General features: G+C 39.2%; 1 protein-coding gene across 6 annotated transcripts in view; it reads left to right on the forward strand.

The window, feature by feature from the left end:
* Positions 1-18,135, forward strand: part of RTEL1 (regulator of telomere elongation helicase 1) — a 48,090-nt gene that overhangs the window by 5,810 nt on the left and 24,145 nt on the right. For all 6 annotated transcript variants that reach the window (XM_038159033.1, XM_038159035.1, XM_038159037.1 and 3 more), the window contains exons 8-22: positions 31-115; positions 1,234-1,299; positions 2,746-2,899; positions 3,235-3,273; positions 3,908-3,986; positions 4,635-4,732; positions 5,786-5,841; positions 8,568-8,645; positions 9,094-9,175; positions 12,476-12,608; positions 12,924-13,037; positions 14,407-14,447; positions 15,231-15,316; positions 16,131-16,208; positions 16,902-16,979. In XM_038159033.1, coding sequence (XP_038014961.1) covers positions 31-115; positions 1,234-1,299; positions 2,746-2,899; positions 3,235-3,273; positions 3,908-3,986; positions 4,635-4,732; positions 5,786-5,841; positions 8,568-8,645; positions 9,094-9,175; positions 12,476-12,608; positions 12,924-13,037; positions 14,407-14,447; positions 15,231-15,316; positions 16,131-16,208; positions 16,902-16,979 — 1,267 coding nt within the window. The remainder of the gene's footprint in view (positions 1-30; positions 116-1,233; positions 1,300-2,745; positions 2,900-3,234; positions 3,274-3,907; positions 3,987-4,634; positions 4,733-5,785; positions 5,842-8,567; positions 8,646-9,093; positions 9,176-12,475; positions 12,609-12,923; positions 13,038-14,406; positions 14,448-15,230; positions 15,317-16,130; positions 16,209-16,901; positions 16,980-18,135) is intronic.

Here is an 18,135-nt window from a genome sequence, read left to right on the forward strand (position 1 = left end):
GTCTGTATTGTTGTTTGTTTTTTTTAACAGAGCTTGTCCTTATTATCTCTCTCGAAGCCTGAAGCAGCAAGCAGACATTATTTTTATGCCTTATAACTATTTACTAGACTCAAAGGTAACATGTAACTTTGCTTTTAAATCCAATTGTTCGTCTGTTTGTCTTATGTTGGCTTTTAGTGGATAAACAGTGAAGAGTGATGCCTGGCAAGTGGATGCATTATGCATGATTCAAAACTGACCAAACCCCAGTTCAGTTCAGGACCACAGAGGATGCCATTTGGGGATTTTCTCTGTAAATTCTTTCTCATGATTAAAAAAAAAAAAAAAAAAAAAGTTGGAGATTTTTCTCTATTTGTAGAATTAGCTTTGCAGAATGTGGTGTCATTTTTAGGTGATATTCACCTCCTGGACACAAATCTTCAGTCACACACTGTGCAGTATTTTTGCATGCAGTCTGAGGTGGTTTTGTTTCTGCAGCTGTTGCATGATTTCTAGAATAAGGAAGCTTTCAGTAGAAACTGAACTTCTGGGTTTGTGTACAAACAGTTGTAATAAGCTGTTTGTATTTTATGGATGGGAAGTGAAACCTTTGAAAACTCTGTTGTGGAAACAAATGTGCTGACATCTTCATGCAACTTGGAGTAATTAATGAATTCTAGTAAAAGCCAGATTGCACCCCACTATTGCAGGAAGACCGAAAGTTTAATAAATTAAAAAATAAATTGAAAAGATCCCTTAAGCCATATAAGCAGAGAACATTGTGAAATGATGTGATGCTGAAGGGGGTGTGTCCAGAATATCCACTGGCAAAGGCAACACAAGCATCAAATTGTAAATACAAGGCAAATCCTCTGCTTTACACTCCACTTCTCCCAGATCTCTGTGGCCAAAAATGACTCAAAGTGACTCAAATTAATAGGTAAACTTTCTCAAATTAGTTAAGCTAATCCCAATATGGCACACCTGGGTTTTTTTTCTTTATTACAAACTGTAACCTCTGTAAACATTTACATGATACATTTTAGCACCTTCATTTTCCAGAGAAAGTGATTCTGTGGTTTCTGTGTCAGGCAGCCACAGCCATTACTCGCTGTTTTCGCAAAGGAAAAAACCAACCCAACTAAAAAATACATGAAAACCCAAAAGTATCTCATCATCCACTTTCTCAGCCAATCAAATCTGTATTTCTCAGTGGCCTTTTTGCCCATTTCCTTGTTCTGATTTTGTCTTTAGAGCAGGAAATCACACAACTTGGACTTGAAGGGGACGGTGGTGATACTTGATGAAGCTCACAATGTGGTGAGTTGTTCTGGTCTGTTACCATCTTCAATCTGCACCCAAAGAGTAAAGCAAGCAGCCTGTAAAATCTGTACTCAGGTGTATGTTGCTAATATTCATTATCATGAACATTTCTTGTTTCTGTGACAGTTACATTTTTGTAGTTGAGTTAACAGTCCTTTGACACTGCTGATTTTTTTTATGAGGTGATGGTTTCTTTCTAAAGGGTACATCTCCAAATTTATGAGGTGCTTCTTTTCTTGGAGACTTCTAAGAAAACACTGTGTAAGAAATCATGGAAGACCCACTCTTGAAACTCAGCTGCATCAGCTTTGCCAAGTGCAGTAGATGGCAAACAGGACTCTTGTAATATTTCCAAGTCCTCACTCATAGAGGAAAACAAGAAATAAATAAATAATGCTGCCTTAGGAGTTCTTCCTTTTAGCTGGCTGGAAACTGCAGCTCTTTTCCTAAATGATGAAATGCAAAGGAACATTTGAAATATGTCCCTTTCTCTGCCACACAAAGCCACAGTCTCCCAGTGGGATTTCTGCTGAACAGCTGTGGTTTGTTGTCTGAATGCCTGATGTCCTTTCAGTAAACAGCCACTCGGGCCTGCTCTGCTTCACTGGAGAGCCTTGCATTGCTGCATCCAGGGTTTTCTCCTTTCCTCAGAACATCTCTTTCTGTTGAAAAAATGTGTGGAAATCCTGTCACAGTTTTTTGGGGTTTGGATTTATTTTTCCCTTTGTAGTGTGCAGGAAGTACTAATTGATTCCTGCATGCAGAAATTAGCCAGAACAGCTTCTCGTTTTGCAATAGTAATCTGATGGTGCTGTCTCTTCCAGGTTAATATGTGGAAATTTAGGGATTATCCTGAAATAAAATTAATTTCTTCCTGATTACACTATTTACACATGCAGCTCGCTCAGCACTTATTTTCTTTATAACTTATTTCTTCATAGCTATTACAGTCAAATATTTGTGCAGGTTAGGCCTTATGATTTATCATCAATCCTCAGGGAAAATGATTCTTTTTGTGAAAGAAAATTTCTTGCAAAGCAATATGTGATTTAATTTTCAAAGCCAGAGAAAGTTTTGTCAAACTTACTAATCCTGAGTGTTTAAACCATTGCTACTTTTTAAATAGAAAGTAGAGAAATAGCTTTTTTGAAGAACAAACCAATTGTCTAATAGAAGGATTTTCTGCTTGAACATCAGACAATTACTGTCTCTACTCTCTAGAATGTTGATAATGTAGAAGAGGCAAAATCTGTGCTACATTTCAGAAAGAATGTTGTGTATGAGTAGTCAGAGTCTTCAGGTGTTTATAAAATATCCTCTGGCCTGAGCTGGAGATCAAAAATAAAATCAAGCCTGGTTGTCTGGACTTCATCATGTCGGAAACTGCCTGAACAAACAGCACACAGAGTGGTCAGAATAATTCTTCCATCCCTTCTATTTTAGGAGAAGTTGTGTGAGGAGTCCTCTTCTTTTGACTTGACTCCTTACGATCTGGCTTCGGCAATGGATGCAATAAATGTTGTCCTGGAGGAACAAGCCAAAGTGGTTCAACAGAATGAAATCAATGCTGAATTCAACATGGAGCTGGCCACTTCAGGTGTGTTGACAGTGACACATCACTGTTGCTCTGGGATTATAAAGTGCCACTAGCAAGAACTGGAAAATAACTATTAGGGAAAGTTTCTGGGATATTTACGCTCCTGTTAGTAAGTTAATTGTTGTTAATTAGTAATTGTTGCCAGGCACTGGAAGATTTGATCAAACCAATGTGACATGAGGGGCTATGAAAGAGAACAGTGAGGGGAACACAAAAATATCTTTCCATGCACACAATTCTAACCTTCATAGCCATGATTTCTGGAAAGGCATAAAGAAGCTGGGAATGAAATAGGTGTGAAACAACCTCTTTGAAGTCTTCACTTTTTTCAACAGGACTGAACATGGAACTGGAAGATATAGCAAAGATCAAGAGTAAGTGTATTTTTTGTGGTATTGAAAATTGTTGTTGAAACAGTTTGAAAAGGTCAGCAATTACAGATCAAGCTCATGTAGCATTGCCATGTACATCACTTATATCTGAGACATTCATAGATGCTTAAGTGATCTGGCTTTTCCCAAGAACTTTCTTGAATGTTTAGTTAGTTTTTTCCCAAGAAGAGAGATTTGGCAAATGAATGTGTCTTTTCTTTTGTTGTTAGAAGTTCCCATGTTTTCTAATCTTGTCAGTGTGCTGGAATTGCATCAGCTGCATCATTCTGCTGTCAGAACCTAAAGTTAACATCAAGAGCTTGAGATATCTCGTGTATACAAAGCATTTCCAAGAACAATTTTCCCTGTCTGTAAAGAATTTAACATTTAGCTGCTGACTTCAGCTTCATTAGGAACTGAGGTCATGGAAGTTCTTAGAGTTGAATATGAATATTTAAAGATGGTATCCAGGAAATTGGTTTTGTTCATTTTGTTTTGTTTACAGAGTTGAGATAACAGCTGGGCTGCTGTCTTTTTTTAACAGCCGTTGAAATAAAGTACATTTGAAAAAGTGACTTAGATGTGTCCCAGACATGACTTTCTGTGCACTCTAACTTTCCTCTTAATTTTCCTAAAGAAATTCTTCTTCAACTTGAAAGTGCTATTGATGCAGTGGAGCTGCCAGCAAATGGTAATGGAGTCACCAAAGAGGGAAGGTAAATTTCTTCTCATTAATGTGTTTAAATGTTAAAAAGAACAGCAAATTAGAGCTGGGGCAGCTGTTGGGGTTATAGCTCTATTCTAGTTTCTGGGAATAGTATTTATTCAAGGTTTTTGTTTTCCTGAAATCCCTTATCTGTTGTAATCATTATTTTTGGAGGAACTCCCTTTTTTAGTGTTTCAAGGGTGGAAAATCCTCTGCTTTGGTTTCCTAAGCTGGAAGAAGCTGTGCTTCTTTCAATTTTGTGTCATGATTTAAGCAGAGGTACCAGTGCTGCAGTGGTGTGTCTGAGGTACATCTGAGCTCTGGAGGTCCATTTCTAAACTGGTGCCTGTTGTACATGGTAAAAAAAAATTATGGAAATTGCAATCTGCTTCTAAATTAGTAATGGATTGTATGTTGGAGAGGAATGATGGAAAAAGGGAATGACATGGTCTGTGTGCTTTTTGCCATGGCACTATTGTGCATTGTCTTTATAAGCAAGTACTTAATTTTATTCTTGGAAAGTTTTCATTCTCATGGAGACAGAAACATGTTTTGCTACATGATGGTGAAATTGTTGTTCTGAAAGAGTAACATTATTTGTGCCTATTTGATTCTTTACAGTGTTTACCCATTTCTGCTTTTTCTTTGTAAATTGCAGCTACATCTTTGATCTGTTTGCAGAAGCCCAAATAACACTACAGACCAAATCCTCCCTCTTGGAGTCACTGGAGCAGATTTTACAGTTTCTTTCAGGCCGTAAGTGCATGAACTTTTTAACTTTTTTACTCAGACTTTCCTCTTTAGTGTAAGAAACTGGAAATTGGTGTTGTTAGGGGAGACAATCAAATGATAAAGCCTCTATAAGCTAAAATCTGACCTTAAAGACTTGTGCCTGTTTATTAAGACGTTCAGGGTCCTCTGCTGGGAAACATATTTTATGTCTGTTCATGTAACTGAACTGATGCTGAGAAGCACCTTGTGTCAAAACAGGAGTGTGTACCTGTGCATGGGTCCATCCATGCACATTGAGGACTTCTGCACAGACACTATTTTTCTCCAAAACCACATGGATTGTGGTGTGAAGCTTGCTGACATTTTGCTGATGGCACTTTTTGTGTCTTGAGTTCTTCCTTGGTCCTGGAGTTAAAAAACAGGGAGGTGGAGAATCATATAATATGGGTTTTTTCCCCTTGATTTAGCAAGCTTTTGTTCTAATGACTGTCAGCATCTTCTTCTTAAATTGTTCTTCTGTAAAGAAAATTTTTTAGCTTCTACATGTGTTAAAAGAATGACTTAGCTCTTACCAGCAGACTCCTCAGAAAAAAACATTGAAGGGAGTAGAATACAGACTGTCAGTTCTGCAAGGGCATCCTTGGATGACACATCCACCCTTCCTTTTCTCTTTGCCCAGCACCTTTTTCCTTTTAGGCCATTTGCATTCTGGCCTGACAAGTGCATCTGTTGATCATTTCTGCTGCAAAATCCCTGCCATCAGTGTATTTCATATGTTAACTGCTCCTCTAATTGCTGCTTTAATTAGCTCCTTTCCCATTTTTAAGATGGAGAGGATCTTTAAGAAGTGTATTTAATTTTCTGGGGTGACAGCTTCCCAGCGTGTCAGACATGGAATGCCAGTTTTATATTTCTCTTTGCATCTTGAGTAATGATGAAAAACTTGAAATAAATTATTTATTTCTGAGAATATTTTCAAGTCATATGCAGAGTGTTGAGCTGTTCAGACAAGGTGTGGCTATACACAGGTGGATGTATATTTGTGTTTTAAGAGTAATCTTATGTTGCTTTCTTCAGGTACTGGGATATTTGTCAATACATCTGGATTGCATAAGGTCTCAGATATTATCCAGGTAAATATTTAATGCTGCTTCTATACATAGATAAATATAGAATATATATATATGAGGGATGGAAGAGTTGGTTTAAAAGATGTGGAAAGATATTGGATCAATTTTATTCTTGTTGGGATGTACACTTGTTTGCAGTTTTTGAGGAGAAAGCTGCTGCCTAATGGGATGGATTAATCTGATTTTTTTTGCCCAGGTTGTTCTTTTGTAGTTCTGGTCTCCCTTTTTGGAGGTGCTGGATTTAAATTTTGGCTGGGCTTAGCATCCACCAGGTGGAGCTGGGTCATTGAATTTATTTGCAGCAGTGTTGGGGAATATGAGGTCATCTCATGAAATAACAAGTGAGGCTAAGGAAAAGAGCAAACAAAAGATAATTTATTATCTTCATTATTATTTTTCATTTAATTATTAACTTATGAGATGTCTAAAACAAAAATCTTTTCAGTTTCCTAGGAACTGAATGTGACACTTGTGGGCATCCACATAGTGCTGTCTGTCATCTCCCTGTTGTGCACTTCCAAAACTTTGATTATGAAAATCTCAAGCCCCATAAAATTCAGAGGTGCAGTGGGCCTCTGTATTAGACAGTGGTCTGTCTGATATCCAAAACTTTGATTATGAAAATCTCAAGCCCCATAAAATTCAGAGGAGCAGTGGGCCTCTATATTAGACAGTGTTCTGTCTGATACCTGTGTGCAAAAAGGCACCAGCGGTTAACACCCTCTTTAAAACTAGAAATGAAAACTTTGTTCAAACCTTGCAGACCTGTATGATAACACAAGCCACTTGGGTGTGTTTTGAATGGTCCTGGCAGGTTTGCAGCACTGAACTCTGAATGCATGGGTGTTTGTGGGGCTGCATTCACAGTGGCATACACAGGATTCCATTTTCCTAATAGTGCTTAAACAAGACCTTCGTGTGTGTTCCAGTACAGCAGTAGTGATTTGTGTACACTGGTACCAGGTGGTTTGTACTGGGAGATGTTGCTGTTCTGAGGGTGAGCCTAATTTAAATTGGTTTCTCGGAGTTTCAAAGCTCAGAGATGAGGAAAATTCAGAAGTAGAAACCAGATCCCCTGATCCCAGGGGACCGTGGTCCAAAACTGGATATAATTTTCTGTGCATGCTCTTTTGGGCTGTGGATAGATAAAAAAGGAGGTTTGACTTGGGAGGAGAAAGCTCAATCCCTTTTCTGCTCTGAGCACATGCACGTGGACAGTGCCTGCAAAGGATCTGCCAGGGTACAAGTTTGCCATCTTGAGATGGGTGGGACATGGACAGAGTTTTTGTTGGGTAAACAGTGTTTGCTTCTTGCAGAGCCTTGTCTTTGAGTCTTAATTTATCACCAGCTTGTTTTAATTAATACTAAATTTTTTCTTCCTTTTCAAAGAACACTTAGTAAAATGCCTTTTGTACACCATATCTTTGGCTATTTTTCAGAAGTAAATATTTCCAGGAATTGTGCTTCTTTTTTTTAATTGCTGTGGAACATCTTGTAACTAGCTGATACTCTTATGAGCTCGGCTAATTCCTATCAATGTCTGGAGAAATTTTGTTTGGAAAAATTAACAGAGTTGTAAATATTTGAAAACCACAGCTGTTTTCACTGAAGTTGCAATGGGATGCCTTATGTTTGGAAGAGCATCATCTGTAGTCACGAGACATCACATGCAGGAAAGGGGGGAAAAGCATAACTCTGATAGAAGCTTTTAATTTAATATATGGACAATTAGATGTGATTACAACTTGATTATTTTTCTAAGCAGAGTGTTATTAGCAGAGGGACCACAGATGAAATTTTAAACTGAAGGAACTCCAAAAGCTCTTCTGTGCTTGGTTGTGACTGATCTCCTCAGAGTGTTTATCCACAGTCAGTCTCGTGAACAGTGTGAATAATAATATTGTCATTTATATAGTTTGAGTATATTTAGATACTGACTTGCAGTTTTTGGAGCAATGAGAGCACCATGTGGGTAGCAGGAATTGCCTGGAAGAACCACATTTATTCAAGGTTCTCTGTCTTATTTGATAACAAGAGTAAGGAAATAAATTTAAGGTTATTGCAGCAGTAACATTTGTGGAGACACTTCTCAGTGCAAAGACACATTAGGGATTTTACCAAAAGGATGTATGTGTATGTATGTATCAAAAACAATGTGGCCAGCAGGACCAGGGGGGTCATTGTCCCTCTGGGCTGGGCAATGGTGAGGCTTCACCTCGAGTCTTGTGTTCAGTTCTGAGCCCCTCATGACAAGAAGGACATTGAGGAGCTGGAGAATGTCCAGGGAAGGGAACAGAGCTGGAAAAGGGCTGGAGCACCAGGAGCCTCTGAGGGAGCTGGGGGGGCTCAGCCTGGAGAAAAGGAGGCTCAGGGGGGACCTTCTCACTCTCACAAGTCCCTGACAGGAGGGAGCAGCCAGGTGGGGGTCAGGCTCTGCTCCCAGGGAACAAGGGACAGGACAAGAGGAAGTGACCTTATGCAGTGCCAGGGGAGGTTCAGGTTGGACATCAGGAAGAATTTCTTCATGGAAAGGGTTGTCAGGCATTGGAAGGGGCTGCCCAAGGGGGTGGTGTTCCCATCCCTGGAGGTGTTTGTGGAATTCCTGGATGTGGCACTCAGTGCTCTGGGCTAGTGACAAGGTGGGGATCAGTCACAGGTTGGACTCAACCATCTTGGAGGTCATTTCCAACCTAAATATTTCTGTGGTTCTGTTTCCCTCCATTTTGCAGACAGTGTTCAGCATGGATCCCCCAGAAGGAGTCACAACTGGGTTCCTGCCACGTCAGGCAACATCTAAATATTACAAGGTGTGGGAGCTTTTATGTGCTGCTTTTTTCCTCACAGCATTTAATGTCTGTCCTTCATTATCTCAGACATGGAAGGATGTGGGTAGTACAGCACACGATGTTGATTACAGGGAGAAAAAAGAGAACACAACCCAAAAAAAAAAAGCCACCAAAGGAACGGTATTTAATTTAGATTCTGAAGAAAACCACAATTTTAAAATGAATTCGTAAATTAAATTATGAAAGTGCAGCAAATGGAAATTTCAGAAAACTTTGAAATTTTTGCTCCTAGTTATGAAATATTGGAAGCAAAATAGAAAAGAGACAGGAAATTATATAACCGTAGTAACACTGTAAAAGTGGCACTAATTGCATGAATTACTCTTAATGTAGGCCAGGTTTTTTTGAGGGATGAAGTTCAAGTTCATTTCTGCAGCCATTGCTAGAAATGTTTGTTACTTTCCTTCAGGTACATATTCATGTGGATAATGGCAATCAGAAAAAGAAACAAAGGACAGATCTCTGGAACTCATCATCTTCAAAAAGACAAGGTACAGGACTGTTCTTGGGGAGGTTCATGCAAAAGCTGCATTGAAAACTCCTCAACTGCTCCTTTCTGATTCAAATAGAAGAAAACAAGTGCAGCTCCATTGTGGATACAATGAACTGGGGACAACCTTTTCACTTTTATAGTTATTTCTGAAGGGGAGGTGACTCATGCTGTCTCAATATAAGAATTTCTTGTACTTTTGGTGTTTTGTGCACTGCTGGAGTTCTTTTAGGGCAATGATTCTGGTGAAAGATGATCATCTCCATCATGGAATTCTTTGTACTGGTGTAGAGAAAATCTTCAGAGCGGCCAAGAACGGGGAACTCTCCTGCAACCCTCAGGCTGATACTGAGGTTCGTGGCAGGTTCTGTTCTCACACCAGCTGGATTTCTCTGTACAACTGTGTTGAGTTAAACACAAAATTGGTGTTGAATAAGGCTGTAACTGCCTTTTGCAAGAAGGGGGCTCAGGTTCATTATGATGGCAGAAATGTTTGTCATAGGCGGTAGAAGAGTAAACTGAACTCCATTCCATTCTCTGTTGAAATGATTTACCTTGCAGGGTGTTACATTTTTGTAGCTCTGTAGGGAAGTTTCATGTGATGTGCTAGAGATCTTGTCCAGATCATGTGAATTCTTAGGCAAAAAATGCCTTGCCTTGGGCATGTTTACCTTTTCTGGATCACCTACTTTGCGAAACTTCCTACTTTAAGCAACTTTCAGGGCGTGTTGTCGGTTCTCAATAGTTTCAGCTTCAGCTATACTTTCCAGTTCAACTGGAACTGGAGGGGTTTCTCCCTCTCCTTGTTAATCTCCTCCCACCTGTTTTGTTCCTTATGCTCTGCAGATCCCAGTATCTAGAATTACCTCAATGTAACTGTTTGTCAAAACCATATATTTAGAAGAAAAGAAACTTCGCCTCTGAATCAAAGGCTTATCTAATGCTCCTATAAAGCAACACCAAGCTTGGCTTTGTTGGACTGCAACATTCATTCTTTCCGATATTTTAATTTATTTTTTTTAATAATTAAGTTGAAAGCAAAACATTTTCAATTAGAGAAGACAGATGCAGATCCCTTTACCTAAGCCTTCTTAACAGAACACTCTTCAGGGACTTTTGTAAATACTTTGTCTCATAGTTATCTACTTAATTACTCAGTTAAGTGCTCATGAGTGTGTAATTATCTGTTTCATGGAAGTCTTTCTTTTAAGGACAAAAGTAACATTTTTTCAAAGAATGAATTTCCAAGAATTTACTGGGTTTGCACATAATAGCCCGTTAAATGTTTCCATGAGATTAGTGCTGTTTGGTAATCTCTAAATGCTGTTTTCCTGAGATATTCCTCAATATGAGTTTAAAGATACAGGAATAATTCTGAGTGGATTTGGTTAAAGATGGGTGCAGGAAGAGGCTAATACACACATTTTTAGGTTAATTGCACAATTTGGAGGATTTATACACAAATACAAAGCAGTGAGAGAGCTCTGTGATTCAGTAGATGGATTCTGATATATTTGTTTTTCAAATAAGAAGAGTATTTGCAAGTACCTGTGTAACCCACCTGAGTATGCTGACACTTGTTCTTTATGTAAGCCTGGCAGAGGGCAGACATGTTAGATGGAGTCTCTGGTTTCCTGTAGTGATATAGCAAATAGTATAGAAATAATTCAAACATTTAAGAACAGCTGTTTTCCAGGGATTTTTGCGGAAATTATCCACTCAAACGTCATTCTCTACAAAGTAGTTGGTGAGGGGAAGGGGCATAGCTTGGGGTAGCTGATGAGATTCCTGCCTGAGTCATCTGGGAACAGATGCTGTTTATGTCAACAGTATTGGACTGTTGCAGTTTAACATTAAGTTAAAATGTTCCCATTCATGGTTTGGTCTACATCATCACGTTGTAAACTATTAGCAAGCCATATCTGCTTGCATTAGCTGTCCTTGTACCAGGAATGGAAAAAGAGACCAGCTTTGTTTAACACCCAACACGTCCTGCTGGCGAATGGGACCTTGAAAATGGATTTGTTGTTGTTAAGCTTAAAGGCATAATTGCAGCACACCAGCCTAAAAACGTACAGCAGTCCCAACTTGTCCATGAACTGGGAACTGGTGCTTGGCACTTGTCATGCTGGGTTACAGAAATGTGTTTCCAGCTGAGCACTGGAGGAGCAGACAAGAGGGGCTGCTGTCCTTTTCCAGGCCATCCCATATCAGCCCAGTTTGGTTTTGTGCTGGGATTTCTTGGGTTCCTGGCTGAGTGACTTTGTTCTTGTCTGTGGATTCTCACTGGCTTGTCCAAACTAATTTGCACCAATTGTTAGTGTAAATTAGAAAGACATGGAATTTGCTGAATTTTGGAATGTGAGTCTTCTAGAATTTGGGCATTGTCTGGATGTGTCTGTCCAAATGATATGGAAGGGTAAAACTCTTAGCTAAACGTTCACTTGTAATTCTAAGCAGTAAGTGACTCACTGGGCAAGTATTAATGGGGATTTCCTGAAAACACCAGCTTTTTTCTTTTGGAAATGAAGGCTTGGATTGATGTGTGTAAATTTCACAGAAATGCACATGATACCTGGGTGAAAGGTACCATTTATTTTTATTACTGAAACTAATCATAAAAAAGCAGAAACAGAAACAAAAGCTAATGTTTCATTTGGCTGCTCTTGTTCTTGACATGGATATTGTTTTCATTCCCTTGTGCCTGTGTCTCTTACAAGCTGATGCAGTTTTCAGCAAGCTTGAGCTGAGCATTGAAAGAAATTACTGATGTGATTTATTTATTTTTCTTAATATTCTTTCTGTTGATGACTTACATATTTTGAGAGTCATACACTAAAATACATATGTGTGTTTATATATATATATATATATATATATATATATATATATATATATATATATATATATATATGTCACCACATCCCACAAAATATTAGAGCAGAAATTGAAATGTTTAAATGTTTGGGAGTTGACTCTGGGCAAAGTGGGAAGTTTAAGTGAAAGATTTATAGCCTAAATAGCTACATAGGAAATTCCTCATAGAGAAGGAGCTCTTTTTTCAAGCCAGTGCAAGGTTGGACATACTTTCTTATTAGATTATGAGGAAGCAGTGATATTTTAATTAAAAGTCATTAAATCTGGGAAGAACCAAAGCAGGACATACCATACATCTGGAATTTTAGCTTTGGATGCTGTCTGGTTTCTCTCAGAAGTTCAGGTGCAATGTGCTATATGCTGGTCGTAGTCTAGTTTTTCCACTTGGACTGATTTCTTAGTGTTTTCTCTTTATTTGATGCAGGGAAGACTTTAAGCTATTGGTGTTTCAGCCCTGGGTACAGCATGCACGAGCTCGTTCGACAGGGAGTCAGGACAATCATCCTCACCAGCGGGACACTCTCACCCCTCTCATCATTTACAATGGAAATGCAGATGTGAGTACCTGGATGTGGGAGCACTGCCATTCCTGAAGAATGCACAATCTGCTCTTGTGGATTTAGGTTTTATCTCAGGATTTTAAAGTCTTCTGTTCGCCCAGAGAAGCTGTGGCTGCCCCATCCCTGGAAGTGTCCGAGGCCAGGCTGGATGGGGCTTGGAGCAGTCTGGGATAGTAGAAGGTGTTCCCACCCTGCAGGGTGTGGAATGAGATGAGCTTTAAGGTTTCTTCCAACCAAACCATTCTATAGTTCTGGAACTGGTAGGGAATCATATAATAGGTATGACTGGGATTTTCCTCTTTTTTTCTCCAGCCCTTTTCCTGTTTGCCTGGAGAATCCTCATGTAATTGATAAACACCAGCTCTGGGTTGGGATCATTCCAAAGGGACCTGATGGAGCTGTGCTTACTTCCACCTATGAAAGAAGGTAATGAACTTCCATGTGGAATCCTGCTCTGGAGTTTTGGGTTCTGTTAACAGGAGTATGCTTGCTAAGTAAGGGATCTCCAGTGGTTTTCTTGGATAAATGCTGAATAACAACACCCTTTAACCACTCCTGTTGAAGGTCTGGAGGGGATCAGGTACCAGGGCACTGATAGTCCTTGATGGCCCTGACCAGCCTCAGCTGGGACCTGCACCCACAACCATCCCCCAGGAGCTGCACTGAACCCTATCCACATTTTTTTTTTTTTTTTGCTGAAGACTTAATTAACTTGAAGCATGACTGGCCTTTGCAATAACTATTTTTATATTTAAAGCTTGTCACCATGCCCAGCCTCTCTTTCACCTCTGGGTTGCCTTCTTAAGAAAAACATGTCCAAGTATTTGTCAAGCTTTTCATCATCATTTTCTTGCTCATCTGGTCTTCCATCACTTTGTCTCTTTCTATCTGCTGTTCAGAGTTGGCAGTGCTTCTGCTGCCAGCAAAGGCCAAATGTTCCATAGAACTGGAAAGGGACTCAGCAATTGTCATGGATTTTTACAGAGAAGTCATAATCTGGAAAACCCTCAGACTGCATTTCTCATTTTCAGGAGTTTTAGTGTGCTATTTCAGTGTGTTTCTGTTGAAGATGATGTCTTTTAAAGAGGTGGGGTTGGGGATTCCACCCCTCCAGGGCTTTACAACAGGGGGATTTTTTTGAAGGAAAGGGCTTCATTGTGTTCACTCTGTTTTGACAACACCTCTGTGTTGGTACTGGTTTTTGTGTGTCTTATAAAGGTATATATGTTAGGTTTTTTCCATGCATATATAAATTTTCTGGGAAAACAGTGCTCAAAACTACAGGGCACTAAAAAAAGGGAACATAAAGGCATGAGAGAACAGGGGAGTTTTCAGTCAGGTCTGGAAGAGCATAAATTCGGCTCATTGGAGAGCAGGACTTCTTCAGCCAAAGACAAAGTGATTACTAAATAACAACCATAGTAACCAAACCCTGCAGCAACACCACACCTAATTAATCAATTTCTGCTTTAAATCATTGTGATGTTAGTCAGGCTTGGCAGACTTCCTGTCAGAACTCTCATGTGTGTTGCTACTCACATGGCTGCCCATTTCTACCTGTGCATTTTGAAATACTGGAGCTTAGATCATCTTCAGAGCTATCAGTGAGAATATTTCATAGTATTAATAAAATGTAGTCAAGGTATTATTAATTCTTGCCCTTGGTGTTGGTGCTTGCCACAGAAGGGAGAGCAACTGGGAGTCTGGAAATGTTATTTTAGATGAATGTCAAAGTCAGTGTGGATGAAAAACCTAGAAAAGGAAATGCAATGGTGTTGATTTTTCTTCTTTGTAGGTTTTCAGAGGATTATTTATCTTCTCTGGGGAAAACAATTGGTAAGTGAAGTGTGGGAATTTCAGAAATGGGTTCATGCCCAGGATTTTTGGAAATTTAGGAAGGGCAATGCTAAAGAAGATGTAATAAGAGAAAGGTAAAGGATTGCAGTGCATAGCCCGCTGCTGTCAGGTTTCCTGTGTTTCTGCTTGCTCAAGGCAGCTGGCTGCTGCAATAGCACACAAAATTGAGTCCCTGGCTTCATATTTTCAAGTCTGGACTTCATTTTTATTGTCAGGAGTTTGTGTTTGGGTCAAAATGTGGTTCCTAAATGCAGTCTGAAAGTGGCTCAAACTAGGAAATCAATAGCCAGAGATGAAGCAGCCAAGCATGAGCAGAGCAATTGAGGATCACAGGAAATCAGTGCAATTTTGTGTGATATTTTAAACTGTGTCAAGCCTGCCTGAAGACAGCATTTATTGTTTTGGTAATGTTTTATAAGTATAATAGAATTACAAAATCATAACACACAAGGACAGAATAAAAGAAGATCATCTGTGTAGCTTGGCTAACATGATTGAAAAGAATCTGTTAAATCTAGAAATGCTTTAAGGATGTGGAGGATAAATGAAGGCTAGTTTGGCTTCTGTGTTAAAGCTTACACCTTGACAAGATTATCAAATTATTTTAAGAAATGGAACAACTTCTTATGCAAAATCATTCATGTCAAGAAAGTAGAAAATATTTTGGAAGGAGGCCACACTGTTGTTTGTCCTCTGCAGTCCATGTTCTCCATCCCAGGATGAAGATGCCCTCAGCTGCACACTTGTCTTCTCTCCCTGCAGGTAACCTTGTGAGAGTTGTGCCACATGGGCTCTTGGTGTTCTTCCCATCGTATCCTGTCATGGATAAGAGCCTGGAATATTGGAGAGTATGTTCATTGCTCTGCCTTTGTTAGGTGGTTTGGTTACTTACATCAGGCAGCTTGTAGTTGTTCCATTTAACTATGTTAATTAAAAACCTTCTAGTGGAAGTGGCTGCTGTTCATGGCAGGGGGTTGGAACTAGATGGTTATTAAGGTCCCTTCCAACCCAAAATGTTCTGGCATTCTATGAAAAATTCTTTGTTAATAAGTAAATTATAAAATCTGGAAGGTAAAATCTCAGGTAATGCTTCTTTTATTTTGATCACAATATACTGAAGTGCAGTGCTGTAGAAACCAAACCCAAAAGAATCTTAAAATATTATTCCATCTGATGTCACATTTTATTTAGTCATTACTTTCTTTATTAAACCTCTGAATTAGAATTGGTCGCTGTGTTTCAATACTTGGGGGGAAAAAAATCCCGATATGAGCATTTCTCCTTTAATTTGTAACTATTGCAACTGTAACTCTTGGTACTACTGTGCTCATGAGTTGAATGTCCCTGGTGAGATTTCCTAGAACACTTCTGGTTTAAATGCTCCTTGAAAAGGCAGGGGCAGAGGTTTCATGCTGTGGAGTGGGACTGGGAGGTGAGTGCTGCAACTCTCCCATCTGCCTGATGTCCGAGGTGCAAGGAGTCACTGCTAGTGCTCTCGGGGGGTTGCATGTTTCTGCTTCCATCTCCTCCTGTGTTTGGCAGGAGAGGAGCAGGCTGTGGTGGGAAGTGTAGTGACCTGAAACTGCTCAATTTCTGCGCAGTTCTGTTCTTGTGGTGTGAGCTCACTTGGCATTTCTGACCTGCTCCTTCTCTTTCCAACAGGAGCATGATTTTACCAAAAGAATAGAAGAAGTGAAGCCGATGTTTGTGGAACCCAGGAACAAAGGAAGCTTTTCAGAGGTTGATTATTTGCCTTACATACCTCTATCATTTTCAGAAACTGTTTCTATGTTTAATGACCTTTTCTAAGGTGTGTTTGGGTGTGAAACATCCCTGTTTTTAGCCTAGGGTGAAAGTAAAACTCTGACTGCTACTTTGAAGTGTAGTTTTCCTGTGCATCCTTCCTTTCCTCTCTTGTCTGGCCATGCAGGGTTCAGTCTTCATTTAAATCTGGTGACATAGCAGCAGCTAACATACACAAGTGCTGAGTAACAGAGCTGGTGGAAAGCTGTCACTTCAGTAGTCAGCATTTGTGAATGTTCTGCAGGACTTTTCCTCCCAGCTCATCCTGCTTTGGATGTTTAAGAATTGTCATCCTATTTATTTATAGCCATTCTGTTTGCTTCTTGGAATAATTAATATCTAATAATTGCTTTCCTGTTTTGTCTATTTTACTAAATGATCTGCAGAAACACAGGATGGTCCATCTTATTAGAAGTATTTGAGGTTTTTTGTGCTTACCCAGATGTATTCTGGATTTCACAGCGATATGAGGATTTTGCTGAGAAAATGGCCTCTCACACTTGCAATTAGTTAAAAGTAAAGACAATTACACTAAGCCAAATTAATCACAGTTTAGATCTTAGTGTACAAGTCAAATTTAGTTAGTACAGGGTAATACCATTCTTCCTCTTAAACTTGTTTATATTCTAGGTTATTGATGCCTACTATGATAAAGTTGCCTGTCCTAAGTCCAATGGAGCTGCTTTTTTGGCAGTGTGTCGGGGCAAGGTAATGTAACTGAGACTTTGTTTCATCTGAGATCAGATTATATAATTGAAAGAAAAAAAACTTCATTTTGGATTTAGGTACATTTGTTATTATTTGACTGTAATTATATGTGGGGAAAAACAAGTGCTCTGAAGCTTTTTCAAAATTAGGTCACATTTCTGTATGATTCACTCTGTTTTTATTGAAGGGATACATTTTTATTTCTCTGAAGTGGATGAGCATCATACTTGCATTTCATGTTGACTTCTCTCTGAAAACATAACCCATTAGATGAGAACAGCTGTTCTGGAGAACTGTAATGAAACAAGTTAAAACAACGCTGCTGCAAACCAAACATAATGCTTAACCTTAAAACACTTGCTTTATTAACTTCCTGTTCTGAGGACACATTTGAGGGCCTTTCCTTTGCATCTTCCAGTGCTGGTAAATTGACTTATGTTTATCAGTGGAAATATTGGTGAAATTACTCTTAAAACCTTTTTGCTGCTGTTTACTGTATACCAGGAGAAGATACAACTTCTTTTGCAGCTTTGGTCCCAGTCTCCAAAGAGGCTGTTGGAGTGAAGAAAAGATGTGAAGAAAAATACTCTCAAGTATTGTTGCTGAGATTTGAATAATTGATTCAGCTGAAAAACAAAACAGCTTTTTTTTTTCCTTGATTTTTTTTCAGTATGTTCAACTTTATTCATTTCACAAAGTGATTTGCCAGCACAGTGAGTGTGTACAGGGGACATGAGTGACAGATACTTGATGGGATGTCAACAGCACAGCTGCTGGGCATGGCACTATAGTCTGGTGAACCTGTTGGCTTTCTGTTATTGCTTTGAAGTGATTCTGTTAATTTTTACTGCCTGAGAAGGTTTGCTATGTTGTTATGTCTTGTCAACAACCCAGGGTGTGAAAGGTTTAAACAAAGGTGCTGACATGTTCTTGATACAGCTGATCTTATCCAGGAACAGGACAGCTATTAACAGGGTTGGCTGAGCTGTGCTTTGGCAGAGGAAAAAGCCAAGTTTAAACTCATGGTAATAAAAGAAAAAAAAATCTGGTTGAAATTATTCATTGACACTATTGATAAACTACACTTGGCCAGGGAGTTAATTGAATGGGAAAAAGGGCCAACAACTGCTGAATTGCCCTGAAATGTCACTGCAAA

This window comes from Motacilla alba, chromosome 20, assembly GCF_015832195.1.
Source record: "Motacilla alba alba isolate MOTALB_02 chromosome 20, Motacilla_alba_V1.0_pri, whole genome shotgun sequence".
NCBI lineage: Eukaryota > Metazoa > Chordata > Aves > Passeriformes > Motacillidae > Motacilla > Motacilla alba.